Source organism: Trichomycterus rosablanca, chromosome 7 (assembly GCF_030014385.1).
Source record: "Trichomycterus rosablanca isolate fTriRos1 chromosome 7, fTriRos1.hap1, whole genome shotgun sequence".
Taxonomy (NCBI): domain Eukaryota; kingdom Metazoa; phylum Chordata; class Actinopteri; order Siluriformes; family Trichomycteridae; genus Trichomycterus; species Trichomycterus rosablanca.
In genome coordinates, this window is record NC_085994.1 from 29,264,927 (window position 1) to 29,292,576 (window position 27,650).

General features: G+C 39.4%; 1 protein-coding gene across 1 annotated transcript; it reads right to left on the minus strand.

Moving 5' to 3' along the window:
* Window positions 1-4,179: 4,179 nt before the first annotated feature.
* Window positions 4,180-11,384, minus strand: vgll4l (vestigial like 4 like). Its single transcript, XM_062998564.1, has 5 exons — window positions 11,318-11,384; window positions 8,121-8,244; window positions 7,767-8,004; window positions 6,739-6,817; window positions 4,180-4,505 (listed from the first exon to the last, which is right to left on the minus strand). The coding sequence occupies exons 1-5, from the start codon at window positions 11,382-11,384 to the stop codon at window positions 4,180-4,182; spliced, it is 834 nt and encodes a 277-aa protein (XP_062854634.1).
* Window positions 11,385-27,650: the final 16,266 nt, after the last annotated feature.

Consider the following 27,650-nt stretch of genomic DNA (forward strand, 5'->3'; position numbering starts at 1 on the left):
TTGCTTTCTACTTTAATGTAGCTAACTACTAAAAATATCAACCAAAACTTGTGAATATCACTCCACTGTTACACTTTTGAATCGCGCTGCTTCGTGCGCTTATTTCAGAGGCTTATAAAAGAAAGAAAAAAGAAAACATTAAGAGGCTTCAAGTTTAGTGACGTCAATTCCGTGCGCAGTAGCATTAGCTTACATGTAGCAATATTCATATTTTGACTCTTTAACGACTTCATAATTCAGAGGATCCAGTGATAATAGACAGAAGAATCTCCATAAAACAAAACGTAACAGCTTTGGAACATTTTTTATGACTACAGGATGTGAGAGAGGCAATTTGCGAAATCTCCATTCATATTTCCCATTCAAAATTTCTCTTAGACCCGGGTTACCAAATATGGGCATAACAACATGGCGTGGCCTACAAAATGACGACACGACTTCAGTGGTCTATTACATATACTGTATAAAAGATTACCAAAGGGCCACTAGGGATAAGGTAAGAGAGATATAACTCATGAATAACTGATAAATTGAACGTATCAGCATTTTTTCAATTTCAAAGCAACACTAACAGAGTAAAATAACTGCATTATTCATATGTACAAAACCTTTTGTTTAAATTGTCTTTAACATTCAAATGATATGTATTACATCAGTAACATAAAGCCAATTTTTTGGTTTTTACTCGATTACAATATAAAATAGTGTGTAGATTGCAGTCTCCTACTGCAATTAATTACTTGTGTAATTCCTGTTTCACAGACTTTTTAAATATCATGTATTCATTATTTTCCCTGTAGACTTTTTAGCAGTTTGTTGACATGTATGATAGTAATGCGTAGAGTTGAATAGTATCCACTTTACAGTCAGCTGTCTCAGTGTATATGATTTATTTACATGTGCTTGTACAGGCAGAAATGTTTTAAAAAGGCAATTATACAAGATGAAACATTTTACAACATATAATCCACAAAATGCCTCACCTAAAAGACAAGCCCAAACTGTAGCAAACATAAAATGCATGATTTGCGTGAAGTAAAAGAAAGATACATAGATATGTATACAGTAGATATGAAAAGTAGAATGCCCAGTCGTACCTTATAGTGGCAAAGCTGGTAGAGTGTGTGCCATTTAGTAAATGTTCTATCCAAATAATTAAATGTAAATGTATATATAAATCTGACCCAAACTAGTCTGGAATTTAATTTGGGGCCAGAAATACCATTATTATGGCAAAAAGTATTTGTCCCCTTTACATTTCTTCCCTTTTAGCATATCTGTCACACCGATCAGGCATAACATTATGACCATCTTCCTATAATATTGTGTTGGTCCCCCTTTTGCTGCCCTACACACAACAACCTGTGATGCACTGTGTATTCTGACACCTTTCTATCAGAACCAGCATTAACTTCTTTAGCAATTTAATAATAATAGTAGAGCGTCTGTTGGAACGGACCACACGGGCCAGCCTTCGTTCCCCACGTGCATCAATGAGCCTTGGCCGCCCATGACCCTGTCGCTGGTTTAAAATCTGTTCCTTCCTAGGACCACTTTTGATAGATACTGACCACTACAGACCGAGAACACCCCACAAGAGCTGCAGTTTTGGAGATACTCTGACCCACTCATCTAGCCATCAAAAAAGTTGGAGCTTGTCAAACTCGCTCAAATCCTTACGCTTGCCCATTTTTCCTGCACATCAACTTTGAGGATAAAATGTTCACTTGCTGCCTAATATATCCCACCCACTGACAGGTGCCATGATGAAGAGATAATCAGTGTTATTCAGTTGTCATAATGTTATGCCTGGTCGGTGTATACTGTATGTGTCAGATCATCATACCACTTTTAATATTAATATAATATTAAATGATCCAAGTAAACAGAAAATGATGATTTCATTTATTGAATATAAATGCTGATCAACCCTACTTGCCCCCATGTGAAAAAGTAATTGTCCCCTTTGGTACTAAATCACAGGTAAACCAAATTTAGTGATAATAAAATTATAAAGTCATAATTTCACTAGCCACACCCAGGCATGATTACTGCCAGACCCATTAAATGTAAACACCATTCAAAAAAAAGTGCAAATGCCATGTTCTAAAAAGTTTTAAATACTAATTCAAAACAAAATAACTGAAATCTGGAAAGTGTTACAAAGCCATTGCTAAAGCTCTGGGACTCAATGAGACACTCAACAACAACAACAATGAGAGACATTATTCAGAAATGGAGAAAACTTGAAACAGTGGTGAACTCTCCTAAAAGTGGTCGGCCTATCAAAATTTAATCAAGAATGCATTTGGTGATTCAAGCAGAAGCTTACAAAAGAACCGAGATGAACAACTAAAGAACTACTACCATGGTCTTCACTTGCCTCATTTAAGGTTAATGATGACTGATGAGTCCAGGGTGGACCATTGATAGTCTGGGGCTGTTTTGCTTCCTGGATGATTTGTCATAATTGATGGAAGCCTGAAGCATAAATTCTCTACCAGAAATTCCTGAAGGAGAATGTCTGCCAGTGAGTTCATGACCTAAAGCTCAAGGGCATTTGGGTTATGCGGCAGGACAGTGATCTGAAGTACACAATCAAGTCCAAAGAAACAAAAAGAAGATTTTGTAGTGGCTGATTTAAAATCCTGACTTGAATCCCTTTGAGATTTTATGCAGTCCATGCTGGGAAACTCTCCAATGTAGCCAAGTTAAAGCAATTCTCCAAAGAAGAGAAATTACTCCATAGTGATGAAAAAGACTCATCACAAGTTACGTCAAACACTTAATTGCTGCTGTTACTGCCAAGGGTGGCACAACTAGTTATTAGTTTCAGAGGGGGGCAATTACTTTTCACATAGAATGATCATATTAAAGCTGCATTTATGTTTACCTGTGTTGTTTTTATCTTTTAAATCATTTGGAAGATGTGAAACATTTCAATGCAAAACTAGAAGAAATCAGATGGGAGCCAAATACTTTTTCACAGCACTGCATATGGTTGAGTGTGTAATGCCCTTAGATAGATTGGCAGCCTGTTCTCAGCGTATTTTGCCAGCATATTTATGAATTACATTACCTGCTATACAAACAAAAATAGAACATTTTTACAAACATTTCTAGTAGCTGTTTCATTCAACTGAACATCAAAAATAAATGAAACAATAATATCTGTTTACAAATGTAAGACCCAATCACAAATGCTTTTACTAGGCTTTCTTTGTACAATGATTAGGCATAACATTATGACCACCTTCCTTATATTGTGTTGGTCCCCCTTTTGCTGCCAAAACAGCCCTGCAACTGTGATGCACTGTGTATTCTGACACCTTCCTATCAGAACCAGCATTAACTTCTTCAGCAGTTTGAGCTACAGTAGCTCGTCTGTTGGATCGGACCACACGGGCCAACCTTCGCTCCCCACGTGCATCAATGAGCCTTGGCCACCCGTGACCCTGTTGCCAGTTTACCACTGTTCCTTCCTTGGGCCACTTTTGATAGATACTGACCACTGCAGACCGTGAACACCCCACAAGAGCTGCAGTTTTGGAGATGCTCTGACCCAGTCATCTAGCCATCACAATTTGGCCCTTGTCAGACTCGCTCAAATCCTTACGCTTGCCCATGTTCACTTGCTGCCTAATATATCCCACCCACTATTAGGTGCCGTGATAAAGAGATAATCAGTGTTATTCACCTCACCTGTCAGTGGTCATAATGTTATTCCTGCTCAGTGTATGTCACTACTTTTTAATACTAGTATCAGGTATTAAAGTAAATACTGACAAATTTTCATTGGGTGCTCAGGTGGCACATCAGTAAAACACACTAGCACACCAAAGCTCGCAAGTTTGAATCTAAGCTCTGCTACCAGCCGGCTAAGCACCTATGCAGACAGTTATTGGCCCAAAGGGCAGGAATTCCAGAGGAGATTCCTCATAACTGCTGGAGTTGTGACCTCAGCTGGCTAGTCAATGGAGCCCAATTGAAGGTATGCACATTCCTGAAATACAAAGTATTCATACCCTCCAAATCCAACTGATAATATAGTTTTGGCTATTGAATTAAATTGGCTATTGAAATATAGTAGTTTGCTACTGCTGCTTGTGTTATGCACAGCCATGTTCCTCAGTACACGTCTCATTCAGATAAGTCAGTTCATTCATTTTGAAGCACTTTTCATTGTCCTGACCACATACTTGAAGTGGTTGTGACCGGGCTGCCAGGATCTTTGCAGGCCTTCTTGTAACTTTTGCCTGAGCCAAGTGAATGGATGAAGATGGGACTGTTTGGTGATGATGAAGAAGATGAAGATTGTGAGGATGAGCGGTTACAGGAAGAGGAAGACGCTTTGAGTTGGATCCACTTCTCTCCAAGGGCCTTGGCAAAGTGGTCATCCACAGACACGCTGATTGAGAGTTGCCTAGACGTATTCTTTTGATAGTTTACCCCAAGGCTTCTTTTGAAATGCTCCTCAACATTGTCATAACTGTGCTGGGTGATAACTGTATGGAAAGAACCAACATAGAGTACAATTTTAAATGTACATAAAACTTTATTTAACAACAGTTCATATTTTAAAAATGTGTTCCAATTGATTTATAATTGAATATACAAACCCCATTTTTGGACAAATTTGCAGCAATATGCAATAAAATAATCTGTGATTTATTCATTCTCTTAAATCCTTTTAATTTTTTCACCGATCAACTTCATTGTATTTTGTAAATATAAACACATTTATTTCAAATGCCTGCAACTCTCAAAAAGGTTAGAACAGTGGCTAAATAATAGAAAAGTTTATGTAATATTCAAACTATACTGTTTCAAAACATTCCACAATATACAGATGAATTGGTAACAGGTGAGGGAATCATGATTGGATATAAAAAAGAGAATCCACAGAAGGCTCAGTCTTTGCAAGCAATAATGAGTTGTGGTTCAACACTCTGTACCAAACTTTCAGCACTTTCAACATCAATTAGTTCAAAAACAACATTTCTAAATGGAATAATGCAAATAAATTAGGTATTTTACCATCTATCATACATAACAGTGTAAAAGATTCACAGAATCTGGAGAAATCTCAGTCTGTGTAGGGCAGGGCCTGAAATTACTTTTAAATAAGCATGACCTTCAAGCTCTCAGATAGTATTGGAGTAGATCATGCTAATATGACAAAGATAGCCACATAAGCTCATGTGTACTTTAGAAAACTATTGTTACATAACACAGTCCACCACTGCATGTAGAAATGCAACCTAAACTCTATTGCACAACAAGAACGTCATACATCAATTCTCTACAAAAATGCAGCCAAGTATTCTGGCCACAAGCTCATCTCAGATGAACTGAAAGGCAGTGGAAATGTGTGCTGTGGTCAGACCTCAATTGGTCCACAATTCAAAAAAATCATCTTCCTTGTGCCAAAGATGAAAAGGACAGTGCAGACAGCAAAAGGTACAGCCAACATCTGTCATGGTATGGTGGTGCAGCAGTGGCCATGGCATAGGTGATTTGCACATGTGCGAAAGTACCATTTTATAGACAGATGCTGCCATCAAGGTGACTTCTTTTTAAGAGAATAACATGGTTATTTTGGGAAGAAAGGCCAGGCCTTGTCCTGCATGTGCTACAATAGTGTGGCTTTGTAGACAGACAGACAGACAGACAGACAGACAGACAGACAGACAGACAGACAGACAGATAGATAGAATTAGTGTAAGTTCCAAAACCATCAAAAACTGCTATTAACAGGAAAGCTGATGAAAACAGGGGTAAACCCACTTCTGTCCCAACTTGTTTTGAGTGTGTTGAAGGCATTAAATCATAAATTTGCTAATATTTAGAAAACACAAGCTTAAGAGAACGAACAAACCACAGATTAACAGACCACAGATATTTATACTGCATTGTACAGTGTGAAAATGAGGTTTATAATTATTTTTTATAATAGATTTTTACCAACACAGATTTAAAGATTGGATAACGTCACCTGGCCTGATGAATCTATGTAAATTTTTACTGTTACATGCAAAAAGTGGAGTGAAAATATGTCCGAATAGCATATGCAGCATGACCCATGTGTTAACATTTAAAACTGGTGATCATTTGATAATGGTCTGGGGAATGTTTTTGGGGAGAATTGTTGCTATACAACTTGTAACCCATTTTGGCCACAATTTACTCATCTTATTGCCTAATGGCTACTTCAATTATGATCTTGAGCTACTTCACAAAGTCTTCTCAACATGGTTCCATTAACATGATGCAATGTTCCGTGTACCCTAATGGCCTCTTAATCTACCTTAATGGTCTCCGGATCTAAATCCAATTAGGCACTTTTGGGATGTGGAAAAAGCCCTAATGTGCACCTGGCTTTGTGGGTAGCACTGTCGCCTCACAGCAAGAAGGTCCTGGGTTCGATCCTAGATGGGGCGGTCCAGGTCCTTTCTGTGTGGAGTTGGCATGTTCTCCCTGTGTCTGTGTGGGTTTCCTCCGGGAGCTCCGGTTTCCTCCCACAGTCCAAAGACATGCAGTCAGGTTAATTAAAGATACAAACTTGTCCAACTTCAATATCTTGTGAAAAGCCTTTCTAAACATTGAAGGCTGGGTTGTCTAACAATCTCATGGTCAGGAATGTCATATAGTGTATAGTCAGTGGTAGAAACAAACATGGTTACATGATACCCATTTAGTATATTTAGCATTCTTTTGCATTTCAGAGATAAAACATACCTGTGGAATGGCTACAACAGTCTTCAGATCTAGAGGTTGATTTAGTGGATGAGACACAAGTGATCACTGTGGGTCGAGCCTAGAAAGAGAGAAAATAGATATTTGTAATGAGTTATCTATGATATCTACTACATTTATATTTATAGCAAGCTGTTGTTGGTACATTTTATTAAGAAGCGGAAAAGGTAAAACATTTTGAAAGTTCCAGACTTTTTCCATGATTCAACCGGTCAATAATAGTGGTGGTGCGTTGTAACATGTTGACAACATTCCTTCATCCTTTGCTTACATTTTCTCTCTGAATCTTGCTTGGCTGCATATCTAAAACAAGCAAAGACTTGCCCGCACATTTAGTAGGTCTGTAATGGGTGCCCTATTTAGCATTCTGTTGCATTAGGTTTAGCCAACTTAAATGATTTCTACTCTGCATTAAGTTTGTTAAAACCCCTTTAAAGATGTTTTATATGTGATTAAAATAAATGCATTTTAACAATCCACTTTAAACAAGAGTTTAAACAATATTTCCTTGTTCTTATTTACTGTTAGAATCAAATCTAAATCTGCAATTATCTGCAAACTATTTATAACAGTAAAGTATTTGAAAGGCATGACCCACAACTGTAAACATTATGAGGTTGCTAGATGTTACTAGAACTTTGACTGGATCTGGAAACTTTGGTCACAATCATCATCAACCTTATTATAATCATTTTCCTAATTGACCACCACTTTATCCTAATCAGGGTTGCAGTGGGTCTAGCATCCACTGAATCACTGGGTACGATGCAATAACACACTCTGAACAGGACGCCAATCCATTGCAGGGCCTCAGCCATACCACTCAGACATAGCCAATCATGTCTGTATGTGGACTCCCAATGTGCCAATAGCACTGCTGGGGATTTAAACCATGGACCCCAAAAGTAGTGGGCTAATGTTATTTACCACTGTGCCACCTGTGTTTTGTCTTTTTAGTGTGAAAATAGCATAGATACAATTTTTAAGTAATTACCATTGTAGACCATTACCTGAATGTGCCTAAGTGCAGTTGTCTTGCTCTTGTCCTCTGCTCTCTCTGGCTCCAGGCGAGCTTTCTTGATCAGGGCGAGAGGTTCATCCATAACCCGTGTGCAGTGGATTGGACTGGGAATAAGATGAATGGGACTTGTTGTGGGGCTCCAGGTAGATGTAGGACTTTCAGGCACTGTTGTCTTTGATGATACCCTGGCAGAGTTCTCTAGGCTTTTGTTTAAAGCCCTCTCCCTCCTGAAACCACAGCCATGAGTATCAGCATCTTTAATGGTCTTTGCTCTTTTTCAGTGGCATATAAATAATGTTTGTCTAAGCTGTATATATTTTAACATAACCACAGTTTGATGTACCTTTCTTCCAGTGTCCTTCCTGGATCTAAGCTGTGCTTGCGTTTTAGTGGATGAGCAGGGATGACTCTGATCCTCTCACTGGTCATGTGATGAAATCTGTCCTCACTTCTCAGGTGTGGCTGACCTAGGAAACACAAAAGTGTATTTAATGCAAAGACTGACAGATAACATGCCAGTGCATATACACTGATCAGCCATACCATTTAAACCACCTCCTTGTTTCTACACTCACTGTCCATTTTATCAGCTCCACTTACCATATAGAAGCACTTTGTAGTTCTACAATTACTGACTGTAGTCCATCTGTTTCTCTACATACTTTTTTAACCTGCTTTTACTCTGTCATTTAATGGTCAGGACCACCACAGAGCAGGTATATTTTGGGGATGAATCATTCTCAGCCCTGCAGTGACACTGACATGATGGTGGTGTGTTAGTGTGTGTTGTGCTGGTATGAGTGGATCAGACACAGCAATGCTGATTGAGTTTTCAAACACCTTACTGTCACTGCTGGACTGAGAATAGTCCACCAACCAAAAACATATCCAGCCAACAGCGCCCTGTGACCACTGATGAAGGTCTAGAAGATGACCAACTCAAAGAGCAGCAATAAATGAATAATCATCTAATGGTGACTTTACATCTACAAGGTGGACCAACTAGGTAGGAGTGTCTAATAGAGTGGACATTGAGTGGACACAGTATTTAAAAACTCCAGTGGCGCTGCTGTGTCTTATCCACTCATACCAGCACAACACACACTAACACACCACCACCATGTCAGTGTCACTGCAGTGCTGAGAATGATCCACCACCTACAGAATATCTGCTCTGTGGGGGTCCTGACCATTGAAGAACAGGGTGAAAGCAGGTTAGAAAAGTACAGTATGTAGAGAAACAGATGGACTACAGTCAGTAATTGTAGAACTACAAAGTGCTTCTATGTGGTAAGTGGAGCTGATAAAATGGACAGTGAGTGTAGAAACAATGAGGTGGTTTTAATGTTATGGCTGATCGGTGTATAACACATGTATGAGAAAATCTTTAAAATGTACACTGGTGTATAAGTAAACAGCACAAAATGCTGGTAAACTTTATTACAGCTAGATATTGTTTACTGGGACAATATGTGTGACAGACAATGTTAATGTGTGACTCCTCAATGTTAATCCCTGTGGTTTTATTATCATGTGAATGATCTAATGGTGGGAAAATGTTGATGTGCTGTGAATAAATGTAAACTCCGTTAAGTAGCAGAACAAGATAAACTGGCTTAATAGGTAATACAGTTGAACACAGCTGTTTTACCAGTAACGGTAAGCGTGATTCAAATTAAAAAAAAAAGCTATCCTTTGAGACATAAGCTGGTTAGAAATAATTTTTTATCCACTGAAGTAGTATGTTGTTACATTATATAGACAAAAGTATTGATGCAACCCTTTTAACTTTTGAATTAATGTGTTTCAGTCGTAACAGTTGCTTACATGTATAATAAATAAATTATAACAATACATTTTAGGCTTCCAACTTTGCAGAAACAGTTTAGGCAGGGCCCTTTCCTGTTCCTGCATTACTGTACCCCTGTGTACAAAGCAAGGTTTATAAAGACATGTTTTAAAATATGGCTTAAAGAAACTCAAGTGGCCTCCACAATGCTGTGACCTCAGCCCCAGTGCACAGCTTTGGTATGTTCTTGAACATCAGTTGAGACTTTCTTGACTAACATCAGTGCCCAGCCATACAAATGCTCTTTTGACTAAATAGGCACAAATTCTCTCTTATGAGAAGCCTTCTCAACAGAATGGCTGTTATAGCTGTAAAGATCATATGAAGGTCACTATATTTTAATACTATTTGTTTTGGAAATAGGATGTCCAACAAGCTCATGGTCAGGTGTCCAATACTTTATTTATTTATTTATTAGGATTTTAACGTCATGACTTTACACTTTGGTTACATTCATGACAGGAACGGTAGTTACTCATTACACAAGGTTCATCAGTTCACAAAGTTATATGGAACACAGTCTTGGACAATTTAGTGTCCCCAATTCATCTCACTTGCCTGTCTTTGGGCTGTGGGAGGAAACCGGAGCACCCGGAGTAAACCCATGCATGCAAACTCCATACAGAAAGGACCCGGACCCCCCCACCTGGGGATCGAACCCAGGACCTTCTTGCTCTGAGGCGACAGTGCTATTCACTGAGCCATCGTGCTGCCCGTGTCCAATACATTTGGCCATAAAGTGCATGTTATGCACAAGACTGACCAATCTAGAAAGAATTAAAGACATTTGCTTAATTTGCTTACTATGTACTTTTATTGTATTGTATTTTATTGTGTCAACTCACAAAGCTACACGTTCATTGCAAAGCAATTATGTTTCAGCTGTGTTTAAATGATATACAAATTTAAATTACTTGGATTATTGGGATTGTAAACATATTAATTAACATGATCTTGTATGTGATGCTTTTTAAGTAAAGACCAGCACATCTGAAGCCCTAACATATGATTGTTCATATTGGAAATTCCTTTCTTGAAAAATAATTCACAAACGTCAGTTATACAACAACAATATGATTTTAATTACTTAATGGACATGGTAATTGAATCAAATACCAAACGTATTATACCAAATATTAAATCTAAATCTTAAAGTAAATCTCTGAGTTGCATGATAAAAATGCATCTAAAAACACACAATAGGTTGCAATCCCTGTAATGACCAGTACCCCCTCTTTCTATCTAAGAAAAAAATTTGCAGAATGCAAAATATATTTATATGCATACATTTATACACAGTGTGGAAATAGAAATGGACAGGGGACTGGGTAAATACCACACCTTGAGTGGTTTTCTAGTGCCTGAGGGAGAGGTATTTTACCTCACTGATCACACACAAAAACAGGAATTTTTACCCTAAGAAGCTCAAACCGACAACAATAAGATCTGAATTATGATAAATGCCACAGTCAGACATGAAAAACATTGAAATGTTATATTTGTCAGTATTTAAACATTTAACTTAATTAAAATTTTTAAATTAAAATGCTGCTAAAATTACTTCAAAATACTTACACTTACTTATAGCATTATATCAGGATTCCATCCATAATGTAAAAAAGCTTACTGTAGCGTGCACTTGTATTTGTTGTATCTTGCAATTAGAAAAATAGTTATAGACGTGTAATTACCTTCCAATATGTAAACTTTGAAACCACTGCTCATCCGAGTAATGTAGTGGAAATTAGTGACCGCCATGGTTCCAAATCCTTGGCAATGAGTCGATGATGAACTCTACACTGGTGCTTTATTAGGACTTCAGAAATGTAAGGCTCAAAATGACTCAGTCTGTATTAGGATGGATCGTTTTCAGTCACTCAAGAAATTTTCTCAAAGTTTCCATTGGCTGGTTTTAGTCCAACCCCTTCCCGCTTCTCTTAATTTTTTTTGTCAGTCTTTCTTACCTACATGTTGGCTCCACGGGTGCCTCCTGGGAGGCGTTTGGTAGGTAATGTGAACCCTCTTTTGTGTTTCAGCATTTGCTTTTAATAAGCTCATCAGCAATAAAATGATGGATAATAGTAAGATATGTAAATTTAGTGGCAGCAATATTTCATGTGACTGTTTTTTTTTATATTTTATATAATCTGTAGGCATGTTAGCAGGAGAACTTACATTTTCAGTTGTACTTAGGCTAGTTTTTATTTCTTCCTCCCAATGTTTTTTTTCTTGGTTACTTTTGTAGGAGCCATCCCTCTCTGACAGCCCCTCCTTTTGGGTTAATCTAAAATCTTGCCTGACTGCATTTTTAGACTGCTTAATGTACCTGTGCAGCAGTCATTCTGCCAACCTGTCCATGCTTGTAGCTCCATGTAATTTCCCTTCACTTTAAAGCACCAGGCTTTCCTTTGTGTCTTGGTAAATAAAGGCTCCAGGCATTGAAAAGATCTCATGTGCTCTATGTGTAGGATCCTGTCTGAGCATGCTGAAAAATCTGGATTATTGCCCAGAATATGTAAGAGAAAAAGTAAGACACATTGTAGGTAGGTCAGTTATCAAGTATAGTTTAAGTCTAATATTAAAATTTACATTTTAAAAGCCAAACTAAGTTCTACATTTTAAAACCCCAATTCTAAAAACACACTCAACATCAAACACCATTATACCAAAATACCAAATATAATACAGCAAAATTATACAACCCCCAAATCAGAACAAGTTGGGACAGTATGGAAAAAAACACTTTCTTCTTACATTTACTTTGACTTTTATTTGATTGCAGACAGGATGAACCTAAGATATTTGATGTTTTATCTGCTCAACTTCATTTCATTTATTAATAAACATCCATTCCAGACATTTCAGACCTGCAACACATTCCAAAAAAAGTTGGGACAGTAAAGCATTAACCACTTTGTAATGTTGCCATTCCCTTTCACCACACTTAAAAGACGTTTTGGCACCGAGGATACCAAGTGATTTAGTGTTTCAGCTTTTATTTTGTTATTAAAATACCCATAAAATACCCATTATTCCTGAAAACACGTCTTAAAATGTGCAACAGTACGGGGTCCTCGTTGTTGCATTTTTCCTTTCACTGCAGGCAGGCCAGTCCAGTACCCGTACCCTGTTCTTCTGCAGCCATTCCTTTGTAATGTGTGCAGCATGTGGTTTTGCGTTGTCTTGTTGAAAAATGCATGGACGTCCCTGGAAAAGATGTTGCTCTAAGATCTCAATGTACTTTTCTGCATTAATGCTGCCATCACAGAAGTGTAAATGACCTTTGTCAAGGGCACTGACACAGCCCCATACCATGACAGACCCTGGCTTTTGGACTTGTTGCTGGTAACAGTATGGATGGTCCTTTTCATCTTTGGTCCGGAGCACATGGTGTCCATTTTTTCCAAAAAAGACCTGGAGTGCTGATTCATCTGACCACAATACACGTTTCCACTGTGTGATGGTCCATCCTAGATGCCTCCGAGCCCATGGAAGTCGACGCCGCTTCTGGACATGGTTAACATAAGGCTTCTTTTTTGCACAGTAAAGTTTTAAGTGGCATTTGTGCATGTAACTCTGTATTGTAGTGCTTGACAAAGGTTTGCCAAAGTAATCTCTTGCCAATGTGGTTATATCAGCTATTGTCGAGTGGCGATTCTTGATGCAGTGCCGTCTGAGGGATGAAAGATCACGGGCATTCAGATTAAGCTTGCGCCCTTGGCCTTTACACACTGAAATTCCTCCCGATTCCTTGAATGGTTTAATGATATTATGCACTGTAGAGGGAGAAATATGCAAATTCCTTCCAATCTTTCTTTGAGGTACATTGTTTTTAAACATTTCAATCATTTTCTCACACATTTGTTGACAAACTGGAGATCCTCTGATCATCTTTGCTCATCAAAGACTCAGCCTTTCCTGGATGCTGCTTTTGTACCAAACCATGATTACAATCACCTGTTGACATCACCTGTTTGGAATCACATCATTATTTAGTTTTTTTACCTCATTATTAGCCCTAAATTGCCCCGTCCCACCTTTTTTTGGAATGTGTTGCAGGCCTGAAATGCAGGAATGAATGGAGGTATATTAACAAATGAAATGAAATCTGCAGTCAAACAAAAGTCAAAGTAAATGTAAGGAACACTGCATTTTTATTTTATTTGCATTTTCCATACTGTCCCAACTTTTTCTGATTTGGGGTTGTACCAAATATCATATGGCAAAATAAAAGAAAAACAAGCCATTTCGTGATAGATACATTTCTAAAATATGTGTAATTAAAGCAAAATATCAAACACATACATTAAAACACACAACTAATACACCATTGTTAACACACATAAAAGTGATTTCAGTAAGTATTTAGACCCCTTGACTTGGCACACTTTTTGTGTTGTGGAGATGGTTGGTTTTGAGTGAACATAACTGTCATTTTACCCATTAATCTACAAACCCCATTTTCAGGAAAGTTAGGACATTTTGAAAAATGCAATAGAATATTCATAACTATATATTCAACATTTAAAGTATTTCACAATAAGCATGTGTATTGGTAACAGGTGAGGGCTTCATGACTGGATATAAAAAGGAAGATCCACTAAAGACTTAGTCAGAGGCAAGGCTGGGTGTGGCACAAACTCACTCACTTACTCACTTTCTTAACCGCTTATACAATTAGGGTCGCGGGGGGATGCTGGAGCCCAGCTTTTCGGCTTCAGTCCATCGCAGGGCAAACACACATACAGGTCCTTCTCAAAAAATTAGCATATTGTGATAAAGTTCATAATTTTCCATAACGTAATGATAAAAATTAAACTTTCATATATTTTAGATTCATTGCACACCAACTGAAATATTTCAGGTCTTTTATTGTTTTAATACTGATGATTTTGGCATACAGCTCATGAAAACCCAAAATTCCTATCTCAAAAAATTAGCATATCATGAAAAGGTTCTCTAAACGAGCTATTAACCTAATCATCTGAATCAACGAATTAACTCTAAACACCTGCAAAAGATTCCTGAGGCTTTTAAAAACTCCCAGCCTGGTTCATTACTCAAAACTGCAATCATGGGTAAGACTGCCGACCTGACTGCTGTCCAGAAGGCCATCATTGACACCCTCAAGCAAGAGGGTAAGACACAGAAAGAAATTTCTGAACGAATAGGCTGTTCCCAGAGTGCTGTATCAAGGCACCTCAGTGGGAAGTCTGTGGGAAGGAAAAAGTGTGGCAGAAAACGCTGCACAACGAGAAGAGGTGACCGGACCCTGAGGAAGATTGTGGAGAAGGGCCGATTCCAGACCTTGGGGGACCTGCGGAAGCAGTGGACTGAGTCTGGAGTAGAAACATCCAGAGCCACCGTGCACAGGCGTGTGCAGGAAATGGGCTACAGGTGCCGCATTCCCCAGGTCAAGCCACTTTTGAACCAGAAACAGCGGCAGAAGCGCCTGACCTGGGCTAAAGAGAAGCAGCACTGGACTGTTGCTCAGTGGTCCAAAGTACTGTTTTCGGAAATCAAGGTGCCAGAGTCTGGAGGAAGACTGGGGAGAAGGAAATGCCAAAATGCCTGAAGTCCAGTGTCAAGTACCCACAGTCAGTGATGGTCTGGGGTGCCATGTCAGCTGCTGGTGTTGGTCCACTGTGTTTTATCAAGGGCAGGGTCAATGCAGCTAGCTATCAGGAGATTTTGGAGCACTTCATGCTTCCATCTGCTGAAAAGCTTTATGGAGATGAAGATTTCATTTTTCAGCACGACCTGGCACCTGCTCACAGTGCCAAAACCACTGGTGAATGGTTTACTGACCATGGTATTACTGTGCTCAATTGGCCTGCCAACTCTCCTGACCTGAACCCCATAGAGAATCTGTGGGATATTGTGAAGAGAAAGTTGAGAGACACAAGACCCAACACTCTGGATGAGCTTAAGGCCGCTATCGAAGCATCCTGGGCCTCCATAACACCTCAGCAGTGCCACAGGCTGATTGCCTCCATGCCACGCCGCATTGAAGCAGTCATTTCTGCAAAAGGATTCCCGACCAAGTATTGAGTGCATAACTGAACATAATTATTTGAAGGTTGACTTTTTTTGTATTAAAAACACTTTTCTTTTATTGGTCGGATGAAATATGCTAATTTTTTGAGATAGGAATTTTGGGTTTTCATGAGCTGTATGCCAAAATCATCAGTATTAAAACAATAAAAGACCTGAAATATTTCAGTTGGTGTGCAATGAATCTAAAATATATGAAAGTTTAATTTTTATCATTACATTATGGAAAATAATGAACTTTATCACAATATGCTAATTTTTTGAGAAGGACCTGTACACATACACACACCCATTCACCTATACAATTCAGTGTCTCCAGTTAACCTGACTGCATGTCTTTGGACTGTGGGAGGAAACCGGAGCTCCCGGAGGAAACCCACGCAGACATGGGGAGAACATGCAAACTCCGCACAGAAAGCACCCGGACTACCCCGCCTGGGGATCGAACCCAGGACCTTCTTGCTGTGAGGGGACAGTGCTACCCACCTTGTGCCAAACTTTGTTAAAAAACCTCAAAACAAGATTGTGGATAATTGTGTTCTTTCACCATCACATTTGATTAAATTGTGAAATATTTGTGAAAAGATTAAATGAATCTTGTGAAATCTCAGTCTGAGTAAGGTAAAGCCAGATACCAGTTTTGAATGTGTTGACCCTCAAGCCTTCAGACTACACTGCATAAGAAGCATTGATATTACTCTTAACTGCAAAAGAAGCAAAAGCCGACGTGTGTAAAAGCTATATGTGTGAAAGCACCATTCATGTGGAGGCGTATGTTGTGACCTTAGAAAGACATGACACCTTCAAAGTGATGTCTTTTTTCCTGAAAGAAGAAATACAGTTTGTACAGCTAATCACTCAAACAAAGTGATTGTCATGTTCAAAGCTCTTCTTTCAGCTTTTGCCAACAACCATTTCTGCAGCACTTCATAAATCAGCCCTTTATGTCGAGTTGCAAGACCAAATGCATTGTTGAGTAAAAGGCATATAACAGAGCACTTGGTGTTTTCCAAATGGCATTGTAAATGACTCAAAGATTTACTGGATATAACACAACAATAACCCAAAGCATACCGTCAAAACATCACTGCAGTGGCTTCAGGGCAAGGGTCTGAATGTTCTTAAGTGGCCCAGCCGAAGCACAGACTTAAACACCATCCAACATTTGTGGAACTAAGATGGCAGTTCACAGAAGCTCACCATTAAATCTGATGAAGTTTGAGAGGCTTTGTCATAAATAATAGGATAAACTGTTTAACCCTTGTGTGGTGTTTGGGTCTGTGGGACTCGTTTTCAATGTTTACCAAAAGAAAAATAATGCTATTTATTATTATTTTAACCTCAGACTCCTTGCCTTTGGCTCATTTTGTGTGAAGAACATATAAAATAACACGTTTTAATGAGTTCACACTGTACACCCCACCCCCCTACACATTTATATTAGACATGTGGTGGTTATAGGTATAAAAGTGTGTCCCTTTACTCTGTCCTACTACAACATGTCCTGGTGTGAGTGTATGTGTGTCTCTCTGTGTGTGAGAGAGAGAGACAGACAGAGTGCCAGACAGAGAGAGAGGCAGAAAGACAGACAGAGAGAAAAAGATGGACAGACAGCCAGAAACAGAGAGGCAGGCAGAGAGACAGAGAGAGAGAAAGACAGAGAGAAACAGATGGACAGACAGAGAGAAACAGAGAGACAGAGAGAGAGAAAGACGGAGAGAAACAGATGGAAAGACAGAGAGAAACAGAGAGACAGGCAGAGAGACAGAGAGAGAGAAAGACAGAGAGAAACAGATGGACAGACAGAGAGAAACAGAGACAGGCAGAGAGACAGAGAGAGAAACAGACAAACAGGCAGAGAAAGACAGACAGATAGATAAAAACAGACAGAGAGACAGACAGAGAGAGAAACAGACAGAGACACAGGCAGACGGAGACACAGACAGAGAGACAGACAGAGACACAGGCAGCGAGACAGACAGACACAGCATACATGCATCAAATGAATGTATGCAACACACACACACACAGTAAAGCTGACCCTCATGTGTTGTATAGGCTAGCATGAATATACTGTGTTCCATGGGACTGATGTGTAGACTGATGTGTAGACTGATATAGATACTGTATCTGTTCAGGCTGGTGTTTCTTACACTGTTAAATGTTTTACATTTCTTAAGCTTGTTTCATTTGTTCAAAGTAAACACTTGTTCCAGCCATATTTTGATAGTGATTTTTTCACTACTTTTCACTATTTTTCACTATTTTTTATCACTACAAATGGATGGCACTGTTATTTATAGATATGATCCAACATAGGTAAATAGTAAATGTTAACCAAATATGCTGTATTTATTGCTTGTAAATATCTTAAAGTACACATCTGATATTTTGTATGTTAAATATGTTATGGCTGTATCGATGTAAAAACACAATAATGCGGTGGGTCCACCAGACCCGCAAACATTGGCTGAGTAACAAAACTATGAACACCACACAAGGGTTAACTGTTTGCAAAAACTGTAAAGATGTATCCAAGAACATGCACAGTTGTAATTGCTACAGAATAGGCTCCAACAATGTATTTAATAAAGGGTCTGAATATTTTTATGCAAAAGATTTCAGCTTTTAATGTTTTAAAACTCTAAAATGTTTTCACTTTAATTATGTGGGATTAAGTGAGGATGGTGGGTTAAAATGGCAATTATATATATTTAAAACAAAATCCACAACACAAAGTGTGCAAAAAGACAAGTATTCAGAATACTTTCTAAATCTACTGTATAACTTTTTGATCACAGTGTAAACAGAAACACAAAAATGCTTTGTATTGCCTAAACAATCTTGCATGTCACAGTCATCGACGACTGTAATGTTCTCAGAAACACCATTTACTGCTTTCAATTAAGAGCTCAGGTTATTTGGGTTGGTGAGGATTAAGGTTGAAAGTTTATAAACACTTGGCCACCCAAGAAGGATGGGCCCTGCTGAGTCTGGTTCCTCTCAAGGTTTCTTCCTGTAATTTTCAGGGAGTTTTTCCTTGCCACAGTCGCCCTCGGCTTGCTCAACAGGGGTTTTTTGTATCTGTTGGTCCTGGATTTTGTAAAGTTGCTTTGAGACAATGTCTATTGTAAAAAGCGCTATATAAATAAAGTTGACTTGACTTGACTTGACTTGACTTGTTACATCTGAAAGGGTGTGGTAAGGAGAGACTAATGACTCACCACCAATATGATTCTGGTTCTGACAAGTACAATGGCTGAACAGAATCAGAAAAAATGGGGTAGCCAAACACATTTATAAAAGGAAGAAAAGGGCAGAATTTATATGAAGCTTTTTAGCACTTTTCCACCAAAAGAACTATGGTTCTTGAACCAGTTCTGTTCAGATTTCTTCGAACCTTGGTGTTTTGTAGAGAACCGACCCGCGTTTCCACCAGTTTTTGGGAACCAAGCATGCGTCATCAATGGTGGGCGTTACACAACGAAAGTAAAGAGTACTAACATGATGACAGAGAGTGTAGATTATCTGCGAGGATTTGTGCTGTTGTTACAGATGTTCGTTATGCAAAAATCATCGGCCAACTATTGGTGATAAGAAGACGTAGATGTGTTTGTCGCAGTTGTTGTTTTCTTTAGTTCATTGACGTGAGAAGCGTTTTGTGCTTCGCTCTCACCACGACCCTCGGCGCAAATAGCCGATTTGCTCAGCGCTCGGCTTAAGCGATAAAACATCACTAAAATTCTACGACATGAACATTTATTTGTGTGAACTAACCATCAAATCTACTGTAAAAGCTCCACATGTATCTGTGTTTAGCCGTATTAGCTTCACGTCGTGGTTCTGCAGCTTGCGGTTCTGGAAAATCGGCTTCTCTGGAGAGTCTTTATGTAAAAAAGCGTAACGTGGCTTAATGTACTAAAAGTACTACACAGGAACACTAAATTTCTCTCCGTTATTACTGGTTATAAGTGCCCTGTACTACCGAAATTCATTGATCATTGTTTTAGTACAACAAGCCACGTTAAGCTTTATTTGTCATGTTAAGCGTTTTTCATACTGTCCGGGTTACTTTTACCACGTCATATCACACAGTTCATCTCTTTGAAAATATCAGTGAATATGAGCGGCAAACTGGCTCAAAATTTCATCAGGTGAACTTCAGATGAACCAAAGCAGTTTAGCAGCTTCTCATGTGAAAGCACCCAAACCTCTACACTGTGACACGCCCACAGATGATCATGGTTCGCGCTGAAAAACCAAGTATTCTGTGGTGCAAGATTGGAATGCTAGAATCGCTGCCTGGAACCTCTTTTTTTGGTGAAAACATGCGGAACCGGTTCAAAATCAAGTATGCGAACCGGAACGGAGCCGGCTCCACGTCGGTGGAAAAGGATCTGAGCACCCAAAACAACACTCTACAACATGAGCTAACCAGCAGACCAATAAATGAAAAAAATCCAACTATTCAAAGCCTGAAAGAGGGTGAGTGATTAAACTCATTCGTTTCACAAATTAAAAAAATTTTTTTTTAAACTTACTGAAGCTAGGAGGTGTAATGGTGGTGATGAGGCAGATTCCGGACCCAAGTGCAGTGGCTGAACAGAATCCAACCAAAAATAAGGGAGCTATTGACAATAAGGATCACCCACAAACTATGTAAAGCAAAAGATAAAAAAAAAACAAGCTGCTTAAGGCAGGATTTGAAACGATACTGTATGTAGCCACAGATTCAGCTGTGGGATCCCCCAAAATGTGGGATTGGTCATGACATCAGAGCATTTGCTTGAGGTCCTGGTTTACTCTATCCATCTGCTGATAGGGGGAACCCAGACAAAAGACTGACAGAGGCTTTCCAAAACTGGCTTGTGAACTGAGGTTTCTGATCTGGCACCAGATCTCTCAGCCCATGAACTTAAACTGCCTTCTGCAGAACAATCCTTTGACCAAGGACAATTTACTTCAGGCCTTTTAGAAGCGGTCCATCATCACCAATATAATGGTGTTGCCTTGGGTTGGTGGCAAAGTCAAGGAATGGGTAAAGGCCTGCAGGGTGTGTTACAGGGTTCTTATTGAGAGTGTACACCTGGAAAGTCCCAAGATATGCTTGTACATCTTTATATATCGAAGACCAAATGAATTGCCTGTGCAGAAACTCCAGAGTTGAAGGGTGCCCTTCAAAAGGAAAAGATGCTCCCATTGCTGGATCCATGCTTTAAAGGATGTTGTGACAAATTGAATCCCAGTGGGTCCATTACCGGGATCACATGGCCACATGCTCATCCAGATTCTTACTGTAGATAAGACTATCATCAATGTAGATGAACAAGTAGTGCCTCAGTGCTTCTTAAAGTACCTAATCTATAAACAGGTGGAGGATGGCTGGGGCATTTATGGGCCTGAAAGGCATTATACTGTATTCATAGTGGCCTAAAGGGGTGAAAAACACTTACATTAATTCCCCTGCCTCACTCTAAATAGGTTATAAGTGCTGCATGGATCCATTTTGTTATACTCAGAGGCCTGCTGCATATACTTCATGAACAGAAGCAACATTTTCCAGCATCATTATGGGGTCTATCAGGTAATTGCTCTGGATGGCAGAGATTGACAGATGATGGTGGTGATAAGTTGTGGGCCTTGTCAATAAAGTGTGTTAATAAAGCTCTTTCCTGCAATCAAATAAATACTTTTTGTGCTAAGCATTTTTTTTTCTTGTTAGGGCCACCATAGAAGTGTTGCCTTCCAAATAAGCCCCGAGGTCAGGGGTCAGTTTTTGGTCTGGTCTGGAGTTCTGGCAGAAGTTTGCTGGTGGAAGGTGCTATGGGGTTCTGCTTGGTTGCAGTCTGGGCCTAAACAAGGAGCTTGAAGCTGTTTTAGGATCTGCTAGAGCACTAGCTTTTAAAACAGTGCCCTGTCACCCAATAGTGTCCTTGACCCTGTAGGGGTCTGCAGGGTAAATAGCTGGCTGAGTCGTTCTGTAACAGCAGTGGTGAGGCAAAATACAGAAACTCACCTCTTAGCTGAATCTGGAAGTGCAGTGGCTGAACACAATCAGAAGACTGATTCAAGGAAGGATTCAATGTTGTAGGCATTGGAAGTGGACACACTATGTGCAGGGTGCAGAGCAGCAAACAAAGAACACTATCAAGCCCAATAGCAAGTTAGCAGGGGAACTGACTGACTTAATGAATCAATATAGGTAATCAACACCCTATCTGAAGCAAGGTGATTCTGACTGCGACTGAAGCCAGTGTACTAGCTACGCGGTCAACCAATACACTGACACACAATCGCAGTCTAATGCTTCTCCGTAATACCCTAACTAAGCAGATAAAGAAACAATAAAAAGGGGTTGGATGGCTTATCTGAACTCTAACAATTGTTCAGAGGTCACATATCTGACATTCATTTAATTCGATAGGCAGTTAACAAGAGAGATTTTTTTGAAATATAGCAAAATATTGCAGCACAAGCCATCTACCTTACCAGCATGGTACTACTTCTTGCCATTGGAGGAAGTGGTCGAAGGAGAGCTGAGCTGAGCTTAGGTAATGACTCAGCACTAAGGGTTTCCTTAAAAAACGTCAAAATCTGATGTGGTCCTTTAGCACTGTTTAATTCTATGATGGGCTGATTTAAAGGTTTGTTACCAGTACTGGTAATTGTTGACAGCTTTCATAATATGTAGTGTGATGACAGCTTTTTAGCAAGTGAAATAAGTTGTTAGGACAAGTTTAACCCACATTTTGAAAGTTAACATGACAGTTACCAGTACTGGTAATATAACATTTGACATTTTAATCACTGTTATGACAACACTTGCTGTAATAAGGGTTCAAGTAATTGTCTACACCACTAAATTAATATTATGTATGTACTCAGAATGAATTATTAAAATCGTTTTCAGGGGTGCTCAGGTGGCACAGGTGATAAAATGTTAAGTGACTTTGTATGTGTGATGTTTATATAAAAAAATAATATTCAACCTGATAGCTCAAAAACTTTTACTCCTATGCTCTTACTCCTATACTTTATTTATAAAGTTTAGGATCAAAGGACATGGCTGAACCTTCACAACTTCTTATTGACCCATCATTCCCCTCTCTCTTTCTAGATGAATCCTCACAAGCAGTTCTACAACAAGATTAACACCTATGCTTTTTGTTAGAGACCATGCAGTTTCACAAGATATATTTCAACATCCAAGCTTCATGTTAGAGACTAAGTACTGTAGTTCTACAATTTCATTTCAAACAGCTGCAAAGTACAGATTGCCATCAAACTGCACTCAGCAGATGGTGCCGTTTCCCCAATTTTTAACTCATTTCCAGCACCTCTTCGCACACCTTTTCTCCAACCTGTGTCCAGGAGCTAGAAGCTCCTGTTTCAAACAGTCATGCTTCTCACCTCCTACCTCCATTTACTCAAAATCTCAATTCAGGCTGCCATAAGCTTCAAAGAGTACCCAAAGCAAAGTCATTATCCATAGAATGCCCCTATTTGTCTTATATAAATATACTTAAGTGCAGTACAACTAATTCCATATATCACAACTTGTTTGGAAGCTGGGTTCAGAATGCAGGGTCAGCCATTGTATGACTCCCCAGGAGCAGAGAGGGTTAAGGGCCTTGCTAAAGTGCAAAACAGTGGCTTTTGAAATTTGGCCCAACAATCTTATCTACAACCATTTTTAACAACGTCACCTGACAGAGACTTTTACATGTACCACCTGCTAATGCCAAATCTACAGCATTGAAATTTAAAATCTCCAAATTTATGTCTGCATCCATAAGATTACAATGGCTCTACGACTGTTCGTCAGCTATTATAGACCAGGCTGTTCACCCTACCGGCTACACATTTCTCAAATCAAACACCACAAAGTCTTCACACCCAATAAAACCACCCATCTTCAACTCTTAAACATACCAGTAGCCATTCACCATCTAGGTAACAACATAAGATGCAAGAACTGCTGTCATGCCAGATGCTAAATGCAAACCTCTTCTAAAACAAGAGCTAAAGAGCTATCTATCACAATTAACATTCCTGCCCTTTCTGTCAACAACTGCCCCACCACTCCTTCACTAGCTACTTGCTGCATGGCCTCACTTTCAGTACTTCCAACTCCAAACACCAGGAGACATCCAAAGGCCCATGATTGGCCTCTTCTCCTTTCTATGCATCAGAACATTCTACATCAAACTCATCACTACAGCCACACATAAATAATCCAGAATGAAGAGGATCATCACTGACCATACAGCACTGCATGTAACCTCAAAACCCATCATTAACAGAATCAGAATCAGGGTAGCAAACAAAAAAAAATATCACCCAACGTTTTTGATTAAAAAAAACAAACAAGCGGGCGTCACGGTGGCTCGGTGGGTAGCACTGTCGCCTTACAACAAAAAGGTCCCGGGTTTGATCCCCAGGTGGGGCGATCCGGGTCCTTTCTGTGCGGAGTTTGCATGTTCTCCCGTGTCTGTGTGGATTTCCTCCGGGAGCTCCGGTTTCCTCCCACAGTCCAAAAACATGCAGTCAGGTTAATTGGAGACACTGAATTGCCCTATAGGTGAATGGGTAACTGTATGTGTGTGTGTATGTACCTTGCGCGCATTGAAAAGCTGAGATAGGCTCCAGCACCCCCTGTGACCCTAATTGGATAAGCGGTTAAGAAAGTGAGTGAGTGAATTAAAAAAAAAAAACCAAAAAAAAAAAACCAAGAAGTTACAGGGAACAGGGAAAATTATTTCTACCACCAGAGGCTGGATTCGATATAGGGCTGTAGAACGGTAAAACAAACACTCTACAGCAAATGCTAACACATCACCAGTACCTTCAGTGGGCTGGTCAATTTAGCCCTTTAGTCATTTTACCTAATACTCAGTAAATACTTTCCATATACTCCCTTTTAACTACTGCCACAAGCCTGAACTAGTACTGGACTTCCAAAGACCACACAGCCCAACTTCCCATGCGTCAGTCATCATGACGATATCACTGCTACAGGACACTAATTTAAGTGTTGCTACAATCCTACTTATTTCAAGGCTATTTGCTAATTAGGTCTAATCTAGATTGCTAGATTTTAAGATTTTTGCTAAAGGCAAATACAGACAGGTAGAACAATCAGAATTGTGGTGACACGAATGAGAGAGTCCTGATTGGTTGTTAACGGAGCCTGAGGTACCATGTGACCTCCCATGTGAGTCCAAAGAGTCAACTGAGTCAGCGAAGAGAGTCAAGTGAGTGAATTGGTGATTGGCAAGCAGCGTGACAGAAGGTCCTTCATATAATTACAAGAGAGTTCTGTTAGCTGATCTTTTAATCTTGGCAGCTGTAGAAATGTTTTTATTACTTGCAGTTCATATATAATCTTAAAGTTAGTGTATTTTACTTGGTAATATACAAACATAGTGTAGCGTCGGCACAGGCTTTACCCAGAAAGCCTTGCGGCAGTGGTGTCTAAGCTCACCGTAGCCGTGTATCCCGTTGTTGGGAGTGGGGTGGCTGCGGTGAGGGTTGGGTAAGTAGCTTATATGTTTGTCTGTTGTATGAATGTATGTGTGTATGAATGGGTGTCTGTCCCTAAATCACTGAATGAACTGCCAAAGGCAGCTCACTCGCGGCCCTGACGCTATCCTTCCTGCTCGCCGGCACCACATTGGTGTCAGAAGTGGGATTGTGGCATTTGGGTGGCTCTGGTGGTACAGTGGGCCAATATGTCCGGTCTGTCTGAGTGCGCTAGCCCAGGTGGCTGTAGGGGCAGGGTGCCCGGTCCAGCAGTGTGTGGAAGAGCGGCTCGGCAGTGTAATGGGGTGCGGTCTGGCCGATTTTTCATAAAGGTGGCAGATGAGGCCACTGAAAATCTTAAGGTGGCACACCAAACCCAAAAGCCACGATTGAATTTCAGGAACTCAGTTATGCTGTTGTAGTATATAGACTAGTTGATAACTGTCAATCTGTCCCAGTTGAGGAACTGATGTGCATAGACAAATTGTGCTCATATGCTGCAGTGCTCACAAACAATGCAAATGCAATTTAAACATCTTGTGGAATACCTCTCTACATGGTTCAAGAAAGACTTTAAGATCTGTTAAACTGGTTAGTGTTTCCAAGCCACTAGTTTTTATTCATATCACAAATTCACCTAAGCTGGGAGATATCTCATATCCTCAGTGCTGCAGCTGTATTGTGAGGCAAATGGAAACACCAAATTTTTCACGTTAGCTGCAAATACAGCTTTATCAACCATGCCACACTCTCTTGGCACTGAACTTCAGGCAGTCCTATGTGCTATTGCTGAACAAAAAATTATTTAAAATTTTGTTTTTCAAATCCAACTACAGTTGTTGAAACACCTTTACTTAGTACAAGCTAGCTATCAGCACTAAGTCAAGCTAACCAGCAAACAAAGTTGTACAAGCATCATACACAGTTTATACAGTTAAATAATTGGTTAAAACATATTAAATAATATAACCTTTAAGTGCTGCAATGGAGTATCATCTTCATTTTCATATCCAACTTCAGTCAATTTTGCATCTATATTTTGTAAATAACTTTGTACAGTGCTGTAAAAGTATTTGCCTCCTATTTATGCATATCGGTCACACCAAATGGTTTTAAATCCACATACAAAATGTAATACTTACAAAAACAACACAAGGAAACACAAAAGAGTTTTTGAATCGTTGTTTTATTAAAAGGGTTATACAACATCTGTTATACATGTAAAAAAATTATTGCCCTGTAAACTTTTCTCACCATCTGTATTACCTCCATTATCCCAGTCCTTGTGTAGGTGGCATCAACCAGTCAGCAGAGGTCATAATTGTAACAGTTGTGTCGAATCCCTCAAGCCATCCCTTACCTGAACAAGCCAATTATTGTTCTTGTAGGTGCATTGCTGGCCAACAGCAGAGCTATGATGAAATCTCAGCACTGGAGTGCATGATTTACCGCAGCGCCCAAAACAAGAAAAACATTTGTCTTAAAATAAATATAGTAACAAATATGCAAAAGTAGAAGCCATAATCTCTTTATGCATGTTCAATAATCCAGGTACTCAATTGTCTTTCACATATGAGTGCCGTATAGCTGGGGGGTGGGGGCGCTGAGAGTACATCTCTCACCATCTTACATCACCGTGATAGGAGCTATACCCCAATCATATGTGAAAGGCACATGTGGCCATTGCAATTAATGGTCATTGTGATTTGCATATGGACCTGATCACCGGTTTCACTGTTATGCAATGGGCGGTGATTGGTCGTTATAAAAATCGTCTGCATATAAGGTTGGGGTTATTCACCACCAGCTCAGACTGAAGAAGTCACATGGATGAGTGACGAAACGTATCTCTACAACAAACTTGTGTCCAGATGAACTGATTCAACTTTGTGGATAGAAGTCATAATGGGCAGATATTTTTATAAATCTGTATGATTGTCATGTATGTACAACACTTTTCCTTTAAATAAATGTCTTTGTCACCAGCATGACTGGTGAGAGTGCAAATGTTGTATGTTGCAATGGTAAACGTACGTTTTATGTCATGGCAAAATGTATTTTCGCTGAGGCAATTTGAAGACACGATGCCTGGAATGGGTTGCTTTAAACTAATCTTTCTTCATGTCTTTATAGACCTGGCTTTTATTGATTTATTACACCTGTCAGCAATTTTTCTGGCTGAAACACATACATTTAATAATTAGAAGGGATGTTCCAATACTTTTGTATATATAGTGTACATGCTGTTTGTGTTATAAGACTTTACTGTATGGCATGGCACACTGAATACTTCACCTTCTTTATTTTTAAAGTTAAATGAGATTAACTTTTGAGCACAGCGACAAGCTGTAAATACTGAGAGTCAAAGCTGCTCAAGGTAGAGCAGCGAGAAGTGGCAACATCCCACTTCATAGGAAACAATGGCATATCCAGTGCAGTAGTAGTTTT